The following is a 23,962-nucleotide window of genomic DNA, read 5'->3' as shown; positions in this document are numbered from 1 at the left end:
GGTTGAGAAACATTGTCCTAAATATCTCCCTTATTTAAAAATCTCATGTTACCCTAACTTCAGTATAGAAACGGCAAATAACTTCGGGGAAAATATTCACTTTTCTCATTCTGTTGACAAAACCCCCTGAAACAAGTAAGCAAACAAACAAAATCAGAGCTACAACAACAACGACTTAAGTTCTTGAGGTAGGGAATTAGAAATTACCAAAAAATAAATAAATGAAAATTAAAAAAAGAGATCTTGGTAATCATTGGTGGAAGAAGCAGTAAGGTGGAAAGAAAGGCATTCTCTGGAGTGTGGTATAGTTTGAGAGATTTAGGGAAGAAATGTGATCAACTGCTGAAGGTGAAATTGTGTAGGTAAACTATGTGGTCAGATGCAAAGATCTTGGACAAAGGGAATGGAAGAGTAGTAGGAAATCTGATTTGTTTTGACAACAAACCTTTAGTATTCATTCCAATAAATTTCACAATATTAGATCAGTGGCCAAATTATTAAGCCTTTTTAAGGATTTGTAACAACAAAACAAAATAAAACACAAGTCATAAATCAGGACTAAGAATCTGACCCTTAATGTGATGGGTAGGGGTGGAAGTTAGGGAACCATAACAAAGAGCCCCAAACTTGGCCACTGTAACGAAACTGTGAAATGTGTTGGCATCAATGCAAAAAGTCTGTTGTCAGCAAATAAAAATGAAGTAATACAACTTAGAAGATATTTGAAGTGCTCTGTTTACCTCCAGCGCCCTAAAGCATCTTTTCCGTGTTCTTCCTTCATACTATGATTGATAGTGAGGTAGATTAGAAAGCCCAGGGATGGGACAGACACAGATTCCAACTCTGGTTCCTTGTTTACTATCTGTGGAAACTTGGGTTTATACTTTAATTCTCTGGGCTTCAGCTTCCTCATTAGTGAACTCAGGGATAATATCTATTCCAGAAAGTTGTGAAAAATAAATAGAGAGCAAATAATACAGTTGGGGCTCTTAATAATTTCAAGACTCTTCCTCTTTCCTTTGTTGCTGCTGCTGTAATCTGTAAGGCAGCTTAAATTCTTACAGATGTAGGGGAGATAAAAATTTTGTATGACACAAACTCGCTAATGGTAAAAGTTTGTTCTTGGGATGGGAGTGGGGACTGGGTCATCCAAGCCTAAACATGATAGAGTCTTCTGCCATGAATAAACATACTCAAATCATTGGAGGCAAGTGACTGAATATTTTTGACCTTCTGTTTACCTACAGACGAGGTCTTGCTCTAGATTAGCAAACCTAGGGGCAAAGTCAAAGGCTAGCAGGGCTCTTGCAGGTCTGAGGTGGGAGTTGGGGGCAGAATTTGTGAAATTGGAGAGTGAGAGTATGCTCTCTTCAGGGCTCAGCCTTTTCTTACCTCCAGCAGGTTGCTGGCAAGCAGGGTTTAAGCTCAGTTGTTGCTACATTTGATTTTTCAAGAAAAGTCAGCTCCATATTTAATGTAAAATCTCCCAGTTTTTAAGTGTTGATTCCATTTTTTTTCAACATCATGTGAGCCAAACAAAACACATCTGAATACTGCCTGCGTGCTACCAGTTTGCAAACTTTGCATTTTGCAGGTCCTTTTCACTTTTAGTGCCCTCTACTCTGAGCCCAAGAATAAGTGTCTCCATCGCAAATGACAGGCTCACCCTAAAGATTAGAAATACAGTCATACCCCCACTTCCAGGTAGTGTTTCCTGTTGCTAATGTTTTCTTATCCATAATTAATGTTACCTCTCAGGCAGTTCTTATGCAAACAGCCTCTTGTTCCAAAGTTAAAATCAATTGTATTTCCTGTTACTTGCTAAAGTGCGTAGACTTAATTTTCTGCATGTTAGCTTTACTTAAAACATCTGGTGGCTGGTTTCATTTCCCCAGGGCCCAACCTAATTTTGTGCCAACTCTTGGGAGGTAAAACTTTAATAAACGTTCACAGTTGTAAAGCTGAATATTTTTAAAAAGCCTTAGAGAAACAGTCTTTTATCCCACTTGGTATGGACTGAATTGTGTCCTTCCCAATTTCATATGATGAAACCCTAACCTTCAGTGTGACTACATTTGGAGAAAGGGCCTTTAAGGGGGTGATTAGGGTTAAATGAAATCTTTGGTTTTTTTCTTTTTTGACCAGGGATAGAACCCGGGCCCTCTCCAGTGAGAGCGTGGAGTCCTAACCACTGGACTGCCAGGGAATTCCCGATTAAATGAAATCTTAAGGGCGGGGCCCTAATCCAATAGGACTGGTGTCTTTATAAGAAGAGGAAGAGATACCAGGAGTGCAGGTACTCTGAGGAAAGGTCATGTGAAGATACAGTGAGAAATTGGCCAACTGCAAGCGAGGAAGAGAGCACTCACCAAGAACCAAACCTGCCAGCACCTTGATCTTGGACTTCTGGCCTTTAGAACTATGAGGAAATAAACTTTTGTTGTTCAAGCCACCCAGTCTATGGTATTCTGCTGTGCGGCCCTAGCAAACTAATCCTCGACCTTTAACTATCCTGTCTTTGGCGTCTGACGTCATTCCAGGCATTCTCAGAGAAATCCCACTTTTAGACTCTCATCTGACTTCCTGTCAAGACATTGTGGAAATTTCTATATCATCAATCAAAAGAGTCCCCTGTCTGGGAAGTATATCAAACCCTATATATGATGGCAGAATACCAACTATTTGGTGACTCACCCATAAAATGTGAGATAAAGGAAACCAATCCTTTTCCCAAGTTTTAAAACTTCTCCTCGTTTGTCAGATGCTCCTGTGAGTCGCACTATGCCGACTTTCTTGAGCCTGGAGAGCCACCTGTATGCATGCTCATCATCTTTTAAAACATCTTCAAAATCCAGAGTAGGTAGCTGGAACTCTGAGCCCCAGTACTGACATTCTGTGAATTAAGAAAAAGAAGAAACCAGATGGGATTGCACTGTTTTTAACATACAGTGAGAACCTCAGAGAAGGGACTAGTTCATTGAAGCTGACCTTTGTTCTATCATGGAATTGATTAAATTTCAGTCATATTAGAAATGCCCAGGTTACCAGCTCTTCTTCCCTGGACCCAAGCCAGTCTACTCTATGCTTTCTGCCTACAACCGTGGAAGACCCATGACAGGTATTCACTATAACACAAGACACACTATAACACAAGAGAATGTTGTTTAGCTTGTGATGGCTCTTGATGCATATGTCCTTAGGGCTTCTCTGCCTGGACATTGCTTAGAAATAGCCTTGAAATATTGTGTATTTTAACAGCCAAGTTATATTGCTCAATTCCAAATAGAGATAAAATCACAATCACGTGCTAGAACAGCATATGCCTATCCCTGGGGGTCGGGGTGAGAAGTGCTTGCCATGGTAGGAACTCTCCTTCTTCCTCTTATTTTACCTGATAAGAAGCTTTCTCTAGGGTCAACTTGTTCACAGGAGTCAGCAAAAGCTGTCCATGGGGAGGAAAAGGTGAAAGTTGTGCTCATGGCATGCACAAACACTTTGGTGACAATGCCACATGAGATAAAGTCAAATGCCTTTCTTTGTTTTCTGATTCCTCATGATTTATTACTCATAAAAGTGTTTACTTGAAAAAACAGAAAGGAAAACAAATGTAGAAAATAATTTGCTTACAAACCAGGCTCTCTCAAAGGAGGTAGAACACAGAGGAAACATAATTTTGCCAAGGAAAATAACTCAGATATTAATAATTGCATTCAGCAAAGACCACTCTAGCTAATCCACTTGATTTCTTCATTTTGGGGGAAAGAATTTGCCTTAGGAAGGCAAGCCTTCCTAACAAGTGACGGAATGAGGACTTATGATCTCAAAATCATCCTGTGCAATGCCTCCTTTTTCTAACTGGGAAATATACGTCATGTTACAGAAAACAACCCCAGAGCCTCCAGTTTAAGATAAAAGATTGGGTCAGTGTTCCCTTGTAGTAGTTGTAGATTGGAAATCATTTCTTCTTTGATGTCAGCATGGCTGTTTCTGCAGAACCAGGGATTTCTTAGGAGTCAGATGTTGGTTTAGTAGTAGCAAAGATACTTACAGGTGCAGGAAGCCACTTCCTGATCTCCTACCAGCGAGTTGCATGAGGACATTCACAGAGATGAGTAGGTGTGTGTTGGGGCAGGGCGGGGGGAAGAACTAATCAGATTATAAACACATATATTGCCAAAGTTTGCATAATATTGCATAATGCATAATGAGGCAGAATTTTCAGGGCCTAATTTGCAAACTCTAAATGAGTCCTCCCTAGTGGCTGCATTCATTATTTTGGACAATGTTAATATTCTTCAGTATTGAATACATTCCACAGGCCCAAGTGACTTACTGTATCTTCTCAGGAAGTCGAGTTTATATTCAGCCACTGGTTCCTAATTTTTGTTTTAACGCTTCTCTCTGTGGGACTAACCATAACTGAAAGAACTATAGCCGTTTCTGTTCCTTTTTTTTTCAGTGTTGCTTATCAAGTGCTTTTAGAGAAAAACCTTAGAATTTACTATTAAACCAAGTCAGCTTGGCAAAGAGAAGCAGGTCAGCACATGGGCCAGAGCAAGTTGGCTAAAGCGATAACAATGGGGTGTGAAGGGTTTGGGATATAAGCATAATTTTTTTGGAGGGTGTATGGTGTAAAATACAGGTTCTTGGTCTTCCTTGATTCTATTAGCTACCCAATAATTATTTGTTGGTTTATTTTTTCAATAAGTCTAATATTTTACCATGTCGTGGGACACTGTGATAGGCAGTAGGTTTTCAGGAACTCATAGTCTATGGGAGACTTGGACACGGAAACTGACAATTAAAACATAATATGGTAGATGCTATAGTTGAAGTACGTTCGGGATACCATGGAGATATCAGATCTTCTGATCCCTTACCTAATGCTCCTTCTACGATGCCAGCTGCTCTTTTATATGCATGAAGTTCCTCAGGTCTGTCCCTCATGCCTCAACTATTTCTTCTGAAATCAAAGTTGGTTTTATGGGCCCAGCGCGGTTCTGCTGCACCACTCTGCTCTCTAACAAGAGTTGGCTTTATATGAAAGAGCTTCTGTTCAAAGAGGCAATCTATTTGATTTTGTTTTGAATATTGGATTATATGGTTGTTTGCTTTGCCACTCCCATTTGCCCTTTGCATTTACAGTCTCCAGATTGTAATATCTGATACTAATCAAAAAGGTCCGTGAAAAGAAGGTGATAAATATCATAAATATTGCTTATTGGCTACCTAGCTAGAAAAGTCATTTGGCTTCCAGTTAAGAGAAAAATTTCCTGGGCAAAATATCAGTGTTAACAACATAATTAATCACTATCTCCTCTTTCCAAAGCTTACACCTAAGTAGACTACACCCAGAAACTTAAAAAATATTGAAAACAGCTTTAAGCTTGTTGAGCCCCAGATGAAAGTTATAGGTCCACAGAGTATTAGAGGTAGATGAGAGGTGGAGACTCATCTTGCATTTTCACATTGGCTTTAGGATTTCCCATCTCCATGGGTTCTTATTATTGAATAAAGAGATCATCTAGATTACAGCTGAGGATTCTCCTAGGTCTTGGGCACTGTGATGATCTGGCCAAGGGCAAATTTTTCATTCCTGTGTAGACTGTTAGATGGATTAGCTACGATCTACATGGCCATCTATAGCAATGTGTTTTCTTTATTACAAAGGGTTAAGTAATTAATTGATGAGCCTTTGTTATAATATTTAAAAGAAAAAAATTTTTGTCCTGTTGAGAGCAAACCAGCCTGGAGAGATAGTATGGTCTAGACTGCAATATTGTCAAATAGAACAGATGAAGGAAATATTCTCTATCTGTACCATCCAGTATCATAGCTACTAATAACATGTGGCTATCGAGACTTGGCCTGTGGCTAGTGGAACGAAGGAACTAAATGTTTTTCCTTCATTTAATTCAAACTGATTTAAATTTAAACTTAAGTAGCCACATATCACTGATACTGTATGAAACAGGACATGAATAGAATAAAGAACACGGAGCTAAAGAGGCCTGGGTTTGAGTCACTGTCTTGCTTCTTACCAGCTTGTTTCCTTATCTTTTCGCTGATCCTCCATCTCTTAATTTATAAAATAACCATACTTATATTTACCTTGCAGGTCATATGTTGACCATGCAACGAGATTATGCAAGGAGCTTGGTACAGTGCCTGGCACATAGTAGACTAATAATAATAATAATAATATTAATATAATAGTTAATATTTGCTGAATACTTTCTAGGTGTCAGGCACAGTGCTAGGTGCTCTCCATACCTTATTTCTTTTAATGTCCATAATAAATATATGCGATAGATGCTTTCAGTATTCCCATGTTACAGAGAAGGGAACAGAGATCCAAGTCTTTCAGCTAATGATTTGCAGAGCTAGTTAGGCAAATTCAGGTGACTAATTCCAAAGTCTGTAATTTCAACAACTACACAGAAAATAAACACTTAATGCCTTGAAATACTGTGGTTACATGTATTCTTAAGTCCTCTGTCTGAATGTCCACAGCTTATTCTATCCCTTACAAAGGAAATCTACTTTCTAGATGAAAAAGAAAGCAGGGCCAGTTACAATTAGGAACACTTTGTCTGGACATGTTCAAGCATGAGTGTTTAAAGATAAACCTTGGCTCCCAGTCAGGATTTTAAATGCAGAAAAAGCTTTATGACTAGGTTTCATGGCACAACTCTTTGACAACATTGCTATTCATTGCTTTTGTGAAATGAACCAAGGCTTAAAAATCAGCTAGCTTCTTTTTAAAAATTCATGCCAGTATATGTCAGTGATCCAGTCTGGTTTTACTTAAGGCCTTTATCACTTTCCAGAGAGTTCTGGTGACTGTGTAGCAGGGAAATGTAATAAATAGAGATGTAAAAAACACTTTCACAAGATGCAAATATTTTCAAAACTTTTGTATTTTGAGCATTTTGTGGATTCAAGAAGGCTCTGCTAAGGGCACACACTATATACATCTATATATAATGATAGCATATTTTAATGAATTTTTGTTTCTACATGACTCATTTTCCCATTATAGAATAACACACACACACACACACACACACACACACGCTCTCAAACACACATGCACATACACACATGATATTCTTTGTTTTAAAAATACAAAATGAGTTAGATTCTTTTAATAAATTTGTTACTCTTTACATGTGTAAAATTAACCATATTCACACAAAGACTCAGTATAAAGCTCAGTATAAGGCTGTTAATATCATACATAGCATAGTCTGTACTGTAAATAATTTCAAATTCATAGGATTTTACTATCAGGAGTTGGTCACAATACCTTTTAAGTTCTACAGAGTTTACAGTTTTCCAACTATAGCTCCTATTTTGGTGTGCCTTGGCAGGAGCTTTGAAAAAAATCAGTGACCAAGGGCCACAGCCTATCACAGGATCTGTGTCCTAATACGAGCCACTCACAGACTCAGTTATGCCAATTGTGACTTTCAGAGACAGCACAATGACTAGCCAGTTTCCAAATTCATCAAAACATCCCCAATATAAAATACTCCAACTTTCCGGGAGAAATAAACTACATCTTCTTAATAAATCCACCAGTAAGATCATTCTATGATTTCTGCACAGAAACTTTGACATTGAAAAAGTAATTTAGAAGCATTTTCCCAGTCTCCCCCCAACTGCAAAACATCACTACTGGGGACCATAAGAAAACATGTTGGCCTAGAGTAAATCATTTGTTAGGTGAATACATTAAAAGAAAAGTTAAATTTCACACTTGGGTCTGGAAACATAAACAGTATGGAAAATGACGGAATATTTAAGGCATGAACCACCCTTTCTAATTTAACTTATGGCCTTACTAATAAATACTTCCTTGAACATGTGCTTCACACATCATAAAATTTATGAACAGGCTGCACGCTGGCTTTCAAGAAACCATTTGTACAAGGCTTCCTTTTCAGGATTAAGCCTCACATTCCTGGATCCTGAGTTGTATTTCAAAAAAGGAAAAGACACAAAGAAGCTCTTCAGTTAAAGATTCATGAGTACAGCATGCAGGGTTGCAATGTGTTATTTCAAGAGTTTAGGACCTTCTGTCTACCTGCACGGAACTGTGCTGTTGGCTCTGAAACAGCTAATCTCATGTGCTGAGGATCAGCTGATTGCTTACTATCTTTTCCTATAAATATCTTGCAGGGGCCCAGCCATAATCAAAACCTGACCCCCAGATTTTGGGACTTTCTCTTCTCTGCACTAAGGAAATCCTGCCCTCTTTGGAAATTCTTTTACCTCTTGTCTAGTGAACTCGAAACACCTTTCAAGATTCTGGTCACTTGTCCTTTTTTAGATTGAGATCTTCCAGAAGCTGACCTTGAGATGAGGATTTGAATGCAAGCGATTTACTAAGGAGGTCTCCCTGGAGGCACCAATAGGAAGTGGGGAAGTGAGAAAGGGAAGGGGGCCTCTGGAAGGTGTTTTAATGAACGGGTTACTGCTTTTGCAGTTGGGGCTCAGCCCTGCTGGACCTCATGGCAACACTGTAGACTCTACTCAGATACAGAGTTGTCCCACCCAGCGGCAAGGAAGCTGAGATGCAGAGGCCCCCCCCACCTACCCCTTATTGGTTGAGAGCTGCTTCTGGGCATTCACTCCTTGGTCTTTCTGGCCTTCCCTGTGTGTTGGCCAAGCATGCTCCCTCAGGCAGAGAGAACCCTCCAGGAGCTTGGCAGTCTTGCAATAGCAAACTGTTGGCAAGTATGGGAAGGGTGCTGAGGAGGTCTGATGGGGCAGTGACAGCCTCTGCAATGCCCTCCTTCAGGATCTCCAAGACTGGGTTAGATGGCTATCTTCTGTGATCCCCAGCACCAATACACACCTCAGACCCTGTGCTCACCACCTTATGCTGAAAGGATCTTTCACTTACTCCACACGTAGAAAGTCTGGCTTTGTGAAAGAGGTTGCATTGGTGAATAAAAATAGATGTGATTGCTGCCTTTGGGGTGGAAAAAGTGAATAAACAAGGAAGCAAACAAATAAATACATAAAAATAAACGTTGTAGCAAGTGTCATGGGTGTAACGAATGGGGTATATTGACAAATAATCATTGGGAGTGGGCTGGAGAACTTATTTGTTTAGACATGGCAGATAAGAAAGGTGTAACTGAAAAGAAGCTGTTTAAGCCACATCCTGAGAGGTGAGAGAAGCCAGTCACGCAAAGGGCAGGGAAAGTGTCTAAGAAGGAAAGACAGTAGGAAGAGGGGTGATCTCTTAGATTGTTGGAGGAACTCAAAGTCACTGAAGCTAGGACCCATGAGACAAAGAGGTGGGTGTCGCAGATGAAGGGAAAAAGTAAGCAAGTGTGGGTCAGGCAGGTCCTTATCTTTCTCTCTTTTCCACTGGACTGTACGATCCTTGCAAACTATAGAGATCCTGTTGCTTATCTTTATTTCCTCACCACTGTTGCCCCCTTACTCTTCCTCCCCCCTGGTATATAGCCTAGGGCTTGCACCCAGTAGATTTTCAGAAAACTGCTATGTTCTGTATCCTAAACAAATCTTAGCTTATTTCCTAATGATGACTGGAAACAAGAAACAACCCTTGAAAAAGGAGTGTTTGAGCACACTTTAGTATTTTAAAAGATGGAGAAATCCATAAAACCTTTCCTCTAGGTGCTAATCCCACCAAACTTGAAAAGTCTCCCTGAGAACGTACAAAAGATGCTTCTAAACAAGTTTACGTTGCTTGAAAGAAGAGAAACACATTTTTGTTTTGAACTATTAAGTACCCGGTAATATATATATGCTCAGCCCTATGACAAGAGTGACGATTTAGTTGGAAAAAACAAGAACTCATGAAATAATGAAGCAGCACTAAAGGGGAGTGTGTGAAAAACTCTTGAAAAAATGAGAGTGAACACTTATTGGACATTTATAATTCCAGGCACCCTTCTAAGCACTTTACATGGAGTGATGCCTGTAATCCTCACAACAACCCCATAATAGAGGTTCTATATTATTCCCCCTTTATAGATTAGACAGACATCAGGATCATACCTAAGTTATGCAACATCACACAGCTAATATATGTCAGAGCTGGGATACCCACACAAAGAACTAGACTCTAGATGTTCAGAAAAAAATTTGTTAAAGGATAACAAACACCAAAGGATGTTGAGAAGGGAGATTATTATCTCAGACTTCCTTGGAATTGGCAGGACTAACAGAAAATTCAGTTTCACCCTCTGTCCTTGTTGTGACTATCCCCTCTGACATCCCTCAAAAGGTTATAGAACACCCTCTTGATGGCTTTTAATTCCAGAGCACACATCTCCCTATGGCACAGCTCATCCTGGTTCCAGACGGCTCCAATCAACACAATCTTCTTCCTTATGCAGAGGCACATCTACCTCTGTCACCTTCTTTTAGGCACTAATTCTGTGCTCCAGAATCACACAGAATATGGCAGTCTTGGAGATGTGTATAAAGACAGTCACTGAGCTAAGTTTTTCTTTCCAAGGCTAAATAGTCTCTTTCTGTCTCATATTTTTCATGTTTTGTGGCTCCCAAGCCCTGCACTACCCTCTCTGCTCTCCTCTGGATGATGTTTTCAAGTTTGCTGATGTCCCATAACAGCCTGGGCGTCTCAGATCAGACATAATACTACAGGCGTGCCAGCACGGTGGGCTTGCTACTACATTTTTATTCAGGCAGCCTAAATCTAATTAACCTTGTTTTGGCAGTCTCAAGTCTGTTGATGCATATTAACTTTTCAGTCAACCAAAATGTGTAAGAATTCCTCCTCAGCCAAGTTTCCGAAGCTAGTTCACTGAGAACATACTAAGCACATATAGAGTTGAGGATGTGGGTCCAATTTGATAGGGACTTTGTGTCAAAATTCATAACTCAAGGTTTGAAGGTGACAGATTTGGATTCAAATCTGAATTCTGATACTTTCCGTCTACATGACCTTCAGAAAGTGATGCATTCTCTCAGTTCAATTTCTTCATCTGGAAAATACAGAGTTAAACAACCTGCAGGGTTGTTGGGAAATTTAAATGAGATGATACCTAGAAAGAACTTGACATTGTATACTTAATTAAATCTGCACTTGACCCAGAGCAGCTGAACATGGCTGGAGGAAAACATACCATGATGACCGATTTTATTGCACACCCATTAATCTATAGTTAACTCTATCTCATACTCCCCTAGCTGACTGTTTCTCACGTTCCCTGTCCTCAAACTTCCCACACTTCCTCCTCCTACTCATGCTTAGCTGATAACTTTGCTTCATATTTCAGTAAAAAATTAGAAGGACTCAGAAGAGACTTCCATACACCCCATCGCCACATCGACCAACCTGCCTGTGTCCAAGTCCTTATGGCCACTTGATGTAATGTAGATAAATTTGTAAATTTCGTGATCTCTTTCTCTACCAAAATGTAAACTCCTTACAGATAAAGTCTACCTCTGTTTTGTTCATCACTGCATTCCCAGTACCTAGAACAGCAGCTGGTACATAGCTGACACTCATTAAGTACTTGCTGAATAAATATAATGCATGGAAGATGTTCAATAAATGGTACCTGTTATTAATATTAGCGATTTCGCTGGATTCCAATTGTCTAGTGGGGATGACAGTCAAATACACCGACACTGACCCTTCAGTGCGATAATTGCAGCGACACAAAAAGAGTAGCCAGCACAAATTGCTGCAAGCACATAGAAGAGATGGAGGATGATAGAAAGGGATTCAATAAAGCAGGTGTTCTTCAGTCAAATCTTGGCTCTGTTACTTCTTTGCCTCTTTGATTTTGGACTAGTTACTTACTTTTATCAGCCTTATTTTCCTCATGTGTAAACTGGTTACAATGATGTTGCCTTTGTAAAGTTGTTGCTAGGATTAAATAGAGTAATACATATTAAGCATTGAGCTCTGTGACTGGCATATAGCAATGCTTTAAAGATATGAAGAAGGAAGACTGGCAAAGGAGTAGGGGAAGAGGAAGGGGAGGAAGAGGGCGTATGATGTTGGTAGTTCAGATGGAGGGTTGGTGGTGGAGATAGTGAGATGTGGATGGATTCTGGATTGTTTTGGTAATAGGGCTAGTAGATTTTCTTGACACATTGGGTGTGTAGTATAAGGGTTAATAAGGAGTCTAGGATGATCCTGCTGCCTGAGAGATGGGGTTGCCATCAACTGAGATGGGAACGACTGTGTGTGAAACAGGATTATCTAAGACCATCTGCTCCCATCAGAGGATTCACCTTTTCTCTGGTTTTCCTCATTTTTTCTTATTGCTCCAAGTAAATCACTTTATAAATCTCCTTTTTGGTTGTCCATCATATACTGTGCTTGACCAATTTGTTCTGGGCTAGAAACTTCCATCATGTCTCAGTGAAGTTAGAGTTGAGAGACTCTGCTTCCTCCGTGCATGAGCACATTGTTCTCTTTAGATACCTTTCCTCTGTCTGCCTTATTCATATTATCTGTTTTCTATATGGTGATGGGACTGCATCTAGATGGGTCTGGAATTTTTTTCATCCAGGTATCTAGGTTTGTACATGAAATATATCTACTGAGTGCTGGTATTTTCATCTGTAGTGATCCTTAACTAACTAGTAGATAACTCACCACTTTTCCCCAAGTTTGCTGATCATCCCAGCTTCAGTAAACATTTTTACAGCACTGATTGGAATTAGGGTCATAGTTGACCAGTCTTTTCATTGCCTTCCTTAGTATTATTTAAAGGAAACTATCTGTCAGGTAGGTAAAAATTTGGCCCAGACTTCAAACCAATGTCTGAATAACTAAAATCCTTTTCGTGGCAATAATTCACCTCTGAGTCACTCTCAAGTGTTTAATTGGAATTATACATGATTATTCGTCAAGTAAGGGGAACTCACGCATAAGAGGTGATCATGCCACTGTTGTTTCTCTCTCCTGACCTTACCTAAATGCTCTTTACTATGCCTCTGCTATGTTCATGGCTCTCTAAGTAGAAGGAGAAGGGGAGGGAAAGACCTAACAGGGTTTGAACATCCACAGTGTGGCAGGCACTGAGCTAAGCAAAGTACTTACATTTTCCCATTTTTTCTTCACATCCTGGAGCTGAGAGGCATTGCCTCTTTTACATATGGAAAAAGTAAGAGTCAGATCATTTATGACACAAGGTCAAGTTCACAGAGCAGAAAGTCAAAGCCCCTCTGCTGACTCCAAAACTGTTCTCCTTTCGAAACACTGTGTTGTTTCACGGGGGGAAGCACTTTCCTAGCAGACCACATTCTTTCACTTCTTCTCCTAATGAATTCTAACAAAATTCTTCTAGAAAAATATATATGCTTCCATTGTTATATTATAGCTTTGCATTTTAGTGTTACCAGTGAAATTATGTCCATTTCCTGGGCTTGCTTTCTTTCTGGCCTTTATTTTGTAGTTTGACTTGGGGATAAATATAAATATCGGGTAGGTTGGTAAAGGGCTTCTTTGGGATGTGAGTTGGACCTTGCAGGATGGAAAGGTGAAGTTTGGCCAGACAGAAAGAATAGAATAAGTGATCTGAGAAACTAACGGAGTTTGGGCAAAAGTAAGAATCCACATGCTTGCTGAGGGGGCACTTGATTGTGGGATGATTAGAAAGTCCCAGGGAAGACTTTGGACTTTATTGTGCTGCAGTGAAACACCAGAGCCAGGGGGGAAGAAAGACGATGGTGGGCATCGGGAAGATTACCCTGCAGAGTTGTGCAAGCTGGGAGTGAACACAGAGGCCATGTTATTTCAGTAATTCAGGTGTGAGATAATAAAAGGCTTCCACTAAGTTGTTGGCAAGAAGGACAACCTATACAACTTTTTCCCCCTAAAACCTTTTGAATGTCAGTCTTCTCTGGGCAAACAGGCGATGTGCATGGAAGCTTGACAGCTAATGGAAAAAAGGAGAAAGAATTTTACTAATAGGATTCTACATTTTTTTGTTTCATATGTTTCATTGAACAGTAAACATATACTGTTCAAGAAGTTCAAGAAGCCTCTCAAGGCTGTTCTCTGTAGTTATTTACAACTGCTTTTAAGGGAAACTTGTGAAGATGAAGTGAGTTAATATGTAAAGTGAGACATTGTTTTTCTCTCAACATGGTGCTACTCAAGGTGATAAGTAGGTACCATCATGCAGTTAAAGATTTAGGGGCATAGACAGGTTAAGTAAATTGCTCAAGATCACAGACCTAGAAAGACCTAAGTTCAAGAGCACTTTTAATTTCAGTGCTACACTGCTCTTTTGATTAAGAGCAAAGTTACAGATTGAGAAAAATACAGAATTTTGAGGAAAAGAATAAAGTTAGAGGATTCATTCAATGGAGCAGTGATTAAAAATTATTTATCTAATTTGCTCAGCTAGATATTAGGCAAATACACAGAATGGGTAAATAGCAACATCAAAATTCTTTTTAAAAATCAATTTTTTTCCTACAGGGATAGAAAACTTTAAAAAGAAATTAAAAATCAATGTTTTCCATGGGCATATTTGAAAGTTTGGGAATGGAATCTTAAGGGAGAAATTTAAGTACGATGAAGATATCTACTATCCCAAAACTATAGTTGTTCTGCTGTGTTCTGTCATCTTGAAGAACAAAGTAGAACCAGAAGTGAGAAGTAATTGTTTATAACTTATGTGTAGGTTTGGTAAAAGTGAAGCCAGCATATAAAGCAATCCAACTTTACTTCTTGAAATTGCCACACTTTGGAATTTTCTAAATTTATAAATTCTAAATTTGCAGTCCAATTGCCAATGTTATAAAACTTATTCCTGGGCTGCAAGAAAAAGTAAGTCTTGTTTGTGAGAAATGGAAGTTCTTCACTCACTGAAAAAAGCCCACTCTACCCTGTTTGAAAAGAAAAAGGAAGGAAAAGAAATAAATTTACTTTAGTGTAACTCTAGAAATTACTTTTCCAAGAGTAAAAAAAGTTGGTATATTTTTCTTAATTTTTGATGTGGTAAGTATACTGAAAAAATATGAAAGGGAATACAACATAATAATTCTTCCTTAAAATAGATTTGTTTTAGGTTCTCAAAAATATCCTCAAACATTTTCAAGTCTTTTAAAGATATCAGCTTTTGAAGACACCAGCTTTTCAAAATACTATTTCGCACTAACATTGGATGATGACATGATACTTTGTTTTATGAAGTTGTTAAGTAATAAAAAATGATTTTTTAAAAAGAATATAATTAATGTTTCTTAAATTATAAAAAGTAATAGATGTAGTACACAGGCCTTTTTCCCCCAGTATTTCTGTAATGTATCTAGTTGTAAAATAGACATCTTTAATATTGGGTTGGACAAAACGTTTGTTCGGGTTTTCTATAACATCTTACGAAAAACCCGAACAAACTTTTTGGCCAACCCAATACTTATCTCTGAGTATGTGGTTATGTATTTTCTAATTGGAGGTATGGATGGAGATGAGAAAAGGCAAAAGAAAAAGGATTTGACCTAGAGTTTACAAGTGGAATCAAAAACTAGGCAGATGGCTGTGGGAACAACCTGCAGATTCGGGGCCTCTGCTGGGTACACAGCACTTCAGGGTACTTCCCAGGCTGTGAATCTCCCATCTTGTACTCACTGACTCACAGTCCATGGAGGGATATAAGACCCTTTACATATTACGCCCATGTTTACCAAGTACAATGCAGAAACTGAGTGGGATAAATGATATGTAATTCAGAAAAGAATAAGACACATTGGAAGACATCACTATGGCACAGAGAAAAAGTGAAGCAAAATATGCATTTGTAAACTCACAAGCATTTAAGATACCTGTATTCGTTTCATCAAAATCCCAAAGACATTTCTCTGAAAGTCAATAGGTTCATTTCACATATGGCAGGCAAAGTAGAATACAGACTTGCTTCTTAAACTTACGAAGACATTGAACCATTCTCCCACCTGTGCATCAGATAGTGTGAGCCTGGATGACTTCAGGGAAGGAATTTTTATAAGGTCTTTCTTGGGAAGGGAATGTATTTTGGTATGTGACATGGTGAATTGATTGCTCTAATGCAGCTGATTTAACAGAGCTCTTCTGAAGCCATTCTGACCTGGCAGTTCTGATACAGTTGGAACATTCTAAGGCAGCTTGAAACAAACAAACTCCCAGTCCTTTTTATAATTACCAAGTAATATGTGAAACAAATGCCCTCACCCATCCCTGACATGCACTGCAGATTCCCACCTCTAGGGGTTTAAGAAAGGCAGAAGAATGGGGCAAAGCTTAGGGACATAGGTGCAATATTACATGGGAGTTAGGCATGTTTATTGTGTACATTACTTGTTAATTTTTTTAAAAGATAGTGATTTTTTCTCTTTTGGAAAATTTCTGTAAAAATAGCCTGGGTACCAAACCAATTCTGTTCTTTGCACTATAATAGAAAGCTTCATCTTCAACGAAACACATGCCATCTGTAAGAAAGGGGGAGCTCTGTTTTTTGTTTTTTGTTTTTCACCATGTGCAAGGCACAGAGATCTTAGAGGGACCTTATATCTCCTTGAGAGTTTTCACTCCTCTTGTGGCATATTCCTTTCGAAACAAAAGAGGGAGTCATAGCTATGCACTGAAGGGTTGTAGTCTGATAAAGTACACAGGTGAAGACTTGCTCTGCTAAAGTGGGGCATATTGAAACGAGGGGAAATATCCTTCTCTGACCGTGCAATGTACTCACTCCCTGCACTGCTGAGAAAACTGAGCAGACCACTTCCATAGAACAAAAGATTTTCTTCAAATTACCACATTTTAAATCTTAATTTGCAATGACAAATACTATTGATGTCAGAGAATAATATACAAACATTTCAGTACCAATTCAAGGAGACAGATAGGAAAACAAGCATTCATTCTGCCTCTGAGTGTTAATAAGAAGAACAGATATTTAGGTTCATATATATAAGATCATGCTATGGATTGATTTTTTTTCCCATTTTAGTCTTATCAATTTTATTTTGGGAATTTTGCATCATGAAGTTAGTCACAAAAAATGAGTGTATAATTATGTCAATTTCACATGGAGGCTAAAAAACAATTACATTAAAAAATCTTCATATTTCCAATGTTTTATTAAAGTCTTCCATTTCATCCACCTATCTGGAAACATTCACATGTGAGGCTTCAACAGTCTGTTTTTAAATTGGTAGAGATTAGAGGGCCGGCAACCTCCTGTCCTCCAGGTCAATATATGTTTCTCTTGAGTACAAATTCTACCCCCATCCTCTCTGCTACTTCCCTAGTTTAAGTTCTTAATGGCTCTTACAGGACGATTTCTAGGCCATGCTATGGTTACCCTGCTCCCAGGCACTCCCCACGCCAATCCATCCAGCACAGATGACCATGACCAAGACCTTTCTACAACACAGCACTGATCACTTCACCGTCTTTAGTAAGATAAGTACAAACCAAGAACCAAAGGGGTACACTGGAGGGGGAGAGAATGCATCAAGAGAAAAAGGAAGCTAAGAAGACATTCACAACCTTGTAGGCATTTACGAAATTATATGCATTTGGTAAAAATCAGAAAGATACAACTCTGAAAATATAAAATGCATCCTAAAGAAAATAAGTAAAGCAATCTTCTTAAACTTATAAAAACCTTAAACTCATTTCTCTGGAATTTTAGGAAGAGAATCAGCCTGAGAAACTAATGGAAGGAAACATACTTGACCTCTGTGCTGAGCAAACTCCCTTGCCTAAGGGTTTAGGGCTAAACTTCTTAGTAGGGTACTTAAGCCACTTCCTTCCTTGTTGCCTAGCAATTTTAACTTCACCCATATTTTAAACTAATTGCAGTTTCCTACACCTACCCTGCTGTTTTATGCTTCTCTGATTTTCTACATGCCCTTTTCTCTGTTGAGAATTTCCTTTCCTTCTATCTTTGTCTGACAGATCCTTCAAAACCCAGCTCAAGTATTAGCTCTTATTTGAGTCCCATTTCCTTGTCTCTTCAGAGTCCTTCTACATTCTAGTTAACCTTCTATGCACACTTCCATGTACTTAAAATGATGTACTATACTTATTTGTTTCCATGGCTAGTGTCCCCTCCTAGACTGGATAAATCCTCTAGGGCAGAATCCATGTCTTTTTAAAACTCGGTATTTCCTTACAGCTTCTCACACAAGATAGGTGCGCGATATACGTGCAGTTGAATAGAAATTTATGACGGAATAATCATTACCAATGCCTTCTTTCCAGCTGTGGCTGTCCCATGACAAAAGTTTTTTTCTGGCTGATGTTTTTTTCATTTTTGAGTTCAACATCTAGTGCCAAGTGAAGATCAAGTAAAAGTGATCTGCATCTTGAGGCCAGATTTTAAAAGTCTTTCCTCACTCTAAGGAAAGAGCAGCAGAGGAAACATTGCCACTGAGGACTAAAAACAAAATTCTTTGAGAAATGTAACTGAGTTTGTTTACTTGTTCTGAGTATGAATGTTTGAAAATATGCAATGGCAGGGAAATAAGGTGTCAAATTCTACAGGCAAAAAGCCATAGAAGCAATATTTCAAAAATGGTCCATTAATTTCTTCTTTCACCTACCAACTGCACAGCTTGAGAATATATTTTCAAAATCTGATCTTGTTTTAAACCATTAAAATAGTTTCCGTTGTCTAAATAGCAGCCAGTCCTCCTTATATTATTCATGATTGCAGCCTGTCAGTGTGACTAGTTTTTTCCACTGTTTAACTGAATGTAGTATCATTTCCATCCTGCTACTGCCTGATAGTACTGAGAAATGTAAGCTATAAAACTGAACTCATCAAGAAATATTAATGGAGGAGGTGGCCGTATACTTTTACAATGCTTAAAAGCATAAGCTGTAATAATAAAAAGTTGGCTTTTATTCCCTGAAATAATCAAAAGAAGAACTCGAAGGAAATTAGAGTAAAATCCAACGGGATTACAAAATGAGGGCAGAGTTAAGGAAAAATATTTTGAGTACCAGAAGAAATCTAAAATAAATAAAAAATAATAATATACTTGTGATATTGCTATTTGACCCAGACAGTTGCCACTCAGTTTAGTAATTGAAGACTCTTTGAAGAATCTAGCAAAGCACTCACTGGGGGAAGGCAGGAAAAACATCTTTCCCTGGATATCCATCTGGATTCCACCAGCTAGCTGGACTAGATAAAGAGGAAAATGGATTCCTGGTGGTTTAGACAGAAAGCACTAGAGCAAAACATTGTCAGTTGTCAGAATGTTGAGATTAAGAGAATGGAGGAAGCTAGCTCTTGATAAGACTGGACTATGCTTGAACAGGAAGGGGACCACGTCATACCCTATTGATAACCATGGGACAAGGTGAAGCTGTGGGGCTCAAGTTGGCTATTTAGTAACATCTCCACACACCCAGTAAACTGTTGTAAGTCTAACATTGAAAACCATGCGGTTACCACACATGTTTGAGAATTTCAGATTTGAAAGGAGTAAGATAAAATCTCTGTCTTGGTGTATGACCCAGAAATCCCAGAAGAGGTGTGTGTAAAATCCAACAAGGCTGGTCAGTTGCCCAAAGGGACAGTGGTCCGATATATCTGGTAAACAGCGGAAAAGAATGTTCAGGGAAAGTTGGCTTGTTAGTGTGTTTGTAGAAGTCAAGGTTCTAGTAAATACATATGAATCTAGTAAATAAATATGAAAATACAAATTTTCAGAATTTGAAAACATGAATTTGTGGACCTTTGACCCACATCATCTTATGACACAAATCTTCAAAATACACAGAGGGCAAAGTATTAATACTTCCCACTTCTCCCCAGCACCTCTGTTTGAGCTGTATTACTGTGTATCTCCAAAAAGTCGTATTTAAAAAATAACTTTTTATCTATATTAAGTATTTACTTTGTCTCTCAGATCAAAAATTCAGTCTTCTTCATAGAGAACAGACTCATAGTTGCCAAGGGGGAAGTGGAAGAAGGATGGAGTGGGAGTTTGGGGTTAGCAGATGCAAACTATTATATATAGGATGGATAAGCAACAAGGCCCTTCCGTATAGCACAGGGAACTATATTCAATATCCTGTGATAAACCATAATGGAAAAGAATATAAAAAAGAATGTATATATATATGTATAACTGAATCACTTTGCTGTACAGCAGAAATTAACACAACATTGTAAATCAACCATACTTCAATAAAAAAAGAAAAAAGACTGAAAGGAAATTTAAAAAAACCAACAAAGAATAAAGTCTTTTTCGACCGAATCTGTCTACTGGAGATTTTCTGAATGTTTCTGTGTTCACAGATTCCCTTGGGATTCATATAAACTCTCCCCAAGCAATTTGCCGTGCACAAGCCTGACACACATATACACACACACACACATGCTCACATGCACACTCAATGTTGTCAATGTTGTGTATATCATTTCATGAGGTTCATGGATCACATAGTTTTATGTGATGCCAGGTTAGGAATTTCTGCCTTGTTGATTTTGTGTGGTTCTGGCCTTAGATAAAATTATTAAGGGCAAGTCTGCCTCTGGTTCATCCTGCTCCTTTGCAGGGAACACTTATGGAGTGTCTACGGTGTGCCAGTTTTTGTGTTAGATGACAAGGATATATATTTGCTGCATTTCTTTTCTTTCTGTCTCTTTAGAATGTCTAGAACTGCTCTATGTTTCTTTCCATCTCTACCTACATGATCTGTGTTGGTAAATCATTAAACGTTCCACGTAAATTACAATAATATTTTAACCAAAGCACAAGGGTTTTAATTTGCTTCTGAGCAAATTTCTTACCGGACAAGTTTTAAAGGACATTGAAGATCATAGCAAGGTTACCTGGCAAAAACAATTCTCTCTGGAGTTTTTCTCTGGCCTGCTGTGAAAAGCATCTTTTCTTCAGCCAACCAGCTTCATATTCACTGTAGTGGTCGTTTGGCCACGTGATATGAACCTTATAATACAGAAAGCAAGTATCATGTAAACGTATATTATGCTTCTACGTACTTTGATTCTCCACTCTTGCTGTTTCTGAATGTTATTTAAGGTTATCAGGGAATCGAATTAGCCCTTGCTCTTTTTTCTTTCTGTTTTTTAACTTATATACTCACAGGCATAGAATAAGCTTTTGGAAAACAAGGAAACTGAAAGCCAAGGGGATACAGCTGAGATCTGAGGCCCTTTAAATATCACAAAGAAATAAAACCTGGCTAGATCTGAGTTCTTGTTCTATATTCTGAAAACCTGTGGTCCCTAAACTTTCTGTGATGACTTGAAGTTAGAGATCAATTAATATTCCTGCCAAGAGTGTCAGAAATAGTAATGTTGATGAGGAGGCAGATAGTAATAGTAAGAATAAAACCATTTTGAGTGTATACTCTACAATGAGCACTATAAATATAACCCACTTAGTCCTCATACAACTTGGGGGAGAAGCAATAACTAATATTCACCTTTTTCAGGTGAGCAAAGTAAGAGGAAATAACACACCTAAGGTCCCACAGCTAGCAAGCAGCGAACCCTGGGGGTAAAGTCTTTAATTCGAGATGGAGACAGGAGTGGGAGAGGACCTTGATGGTCACACTTGCGCTTCTGATAACTATCTTGGCAAATTTGGAAGAGAGAAACACAGGGTGAGGCCACATCTAGTTTGTGGTTTTGACAGCTACGCTCTCAGGAATCCCATACAAAGCCTTACATATTTACTCACGAATTTGACTAAAAATACTCATCAATACAAGTTTTTGAGTGCTCACCATATGCCAGCCACATGCTAAGATTTTTACCCGTATTAGCTCATTGAATCTTCACATCATCTCTAGGAACAAATTTTGTTAGTATCCCTCGTTTCTAGATGAGTAAACTGAAGCCCAGGGGCATTCCCTTTATTAGAGACATAGTTTGATTGTGCCTTCAAGGCTGCCACTCACTGAAGGAATAATGAGCCACACTGTACATTTTATTAAAAATAATAGCAGTAGTAATAAAAATAGTAATAATAATAGCAGAAGCTTCCATTCAGTAAGCATGTGGACTTTGCACCAAGGACTATGCAATCACGGTTTTACATATAAAATATGATCAAATAAAATATAATTCATTATGTAAATTATTGGAGACTAGTTCCTTTATTTAAGGTGAGAGAGAAGGGAGAGATAATTTAGAGATAGTTACCTTTTTCCTGTCAAACGTCAAGCCTTTGATACCGATGTTCACATCAAGAGCTTCGATGAGAAGTTTCCGTGCTTTTGCAGAATCCAGGTAGCAGTCGGGACACTGACAGTTGTCCCTCAGCCAAACAGCGGGGTAGACAGACTCTGCACCATCCTGCCAGAGGATTCGCATCAAATGAGCCCCATCCAGCGCTTCTGCCTTTTGGATGGCACAGTGCATGTTTCTGGTCCTTGAGGGTAAATCTTGCCAGTTACCTGCTATGACAAATCAGTGTTAAAAGGACTCTCAGGAAGATCGGCTCTGAACTTGACTTCAGTTCAAATGGACTCTGGCTTCTGCTATTTGCTTGAGTTTGCAGTTTCACTTATCAATGCTAGGACCTTTGTTCTGATGAATTTCATGAGCTGTAAACAGAAACACAGTGACTAAAAGTAAACAAGATAAACGTGCTGAGTCAGGATCCAGATGAAAAGAATTCCTTGTTTTTCTCACAGTAATTTTAGATAATAAGTTCAGAACCAATGACACAGGCACTTTTATGTTTGCATAAAAGCTCTGGAAATTTTTTAAGGGAGAAAAATACTCCACAAATTGAAAGTGTAATAATCATACCTGTGCTATTTTAACTGATGCCCAAGTACACTGGCTCCAGCCAAACTAAATATTTTCTATTGTTCAACCTCCATACTTTCAAATCTCAGTTCCTTGGCTCATTCTGCCCCCATTGCTTGGGATGACCTTTCACAAACTTTTCTTTTCATGAGCCAACCTATCTGTATCCAGATGATCTGACAAATAGAGGCTTAAATAAGCAAGGAGTTTATTTTTCTTGTGTGAAAAGAAGTCCCAACATGACTGTCCAGTAATGGTAATGTGATTTCACAGAACCATGGGAAGCCCAGGCTACTGGTAGATTTTCTCCTTCTACTTCTTGCCTCATGTTTGCAAAATGACTGCTGCATCACCGATACCACATCTACATTCCAGAGAGGAAGAAGAGAAAAGGGAAAACATCATGTGGCAGCTAAGTGTACCTCATTTTTAAACATTTCCCCATCTAGCTACTTCCAAGTATATTTCACTGACCAGAATTATATCACAATCTAACCTTAGCTACAAGGGAAGCTGGGAGACATAGCTGTTTACTAGTCACATGCTTGCTCTGCAGAAATCAATGTTTTATTAGTGAGGAAGGAAAATAAGATAGAATTAATATGCATTCAGCAGCATTGATCACATCCTTTAAGACTTACTCATATAGACATCTTTAAGGAGGCGTTTTGGAGCCTTTCAGACAAATAGCAATGCCATTTGTGCCCAGTCTTCCTTATTTTTTGTTTACTTTCATAATTATCTCACTTTTTTTTTGAGGTCTGAAACTTCATGGTGATCTTTGTATCCTCTAGTGCACACATAGAAGATATTTAATATATATTTGAATGATAACTCTAGCTTTACATATGAGGAGGAAAAATAGAACTCTATTCTGTATTTAAGTAAGATTGTATCTACTGAAGTAAAAGCATGACTTACATAACTTGATCAAGGACAGGCAAACTACTGCCTGTGGGCCAGAAGTTTTTGTACAGCCCATGAGGTAAGAATAGCTTTTACATTCTTATAAGGTTTGAAAAAATAAAACAAGAACATGTGACAGGAAATGTATACAGCCTGAAGAGCCAAAAAATATAATATTTGCCCTTTTACAGAAAATATTTGCCAACCTCTGAGCTAGAGAAAAATTTACTATGTTTACTTTTTTTGTTCTTATGTGTTATATGCTATTTAAGTGTCTGGTTATATTATCCCAAATTAAC

The 23,962-nt window shown here is 38.5% G+C and overlaps 1 protein-coding gene across 1 annotated transcript in view; it reads right to left on the bottom strand.

Annotated features, from left to right (window-relative positions):
* Positions 1-22,458, bottom strand: part of BBOX1 (gamma-butyrobetaine hydroxylase 1) — an 81,608-nt gene extending 59,150 nt beyond the window's left edge. Inside the window, exons 1-3 of the mRNA XM_068554793.1 lie at positions 22,146-22,458; positions 20,811-20,925; positions 2,695-2,893 (exon numbers count right to left, since the gene is read on the bottom strand). Coding sequence (XP_068410894.1) covers positions 2,695-2,893; positions 20,811-20,925; positions 22,146-22,364 — 533 coding nt within the window. The 5' untranslated portion in view covers positions 22,365-22,458. The remainder of the gene's footprint in view (positions 1-2,694; positions 2,894-20,810; positions 20,926-22,145) is intronic.
* Between the last annotated feature and the right edge of the window lie 1,504 nt (positions 22,459-23,962).

This window comes from Eschrichtius robustus, chromosome 11, assembly GCF_028021215.1.
Source record: "Eschrichtius robustus isolate mEscRob2 chromosome 11, mEscRob2.pri, whole genome shotgun sequence".
Lineage (NCBI taxonomy): Eukaryota > Metazoa > Chordata > Mammalia > Artiodactyla > Eschrichtiidae > Eschrichtius > Eschrichtius robustus.
Note: the sequence above shows the minus strand (reverse complement) of the source record. Positions and strands in the feature narration are given on the sequence as shown.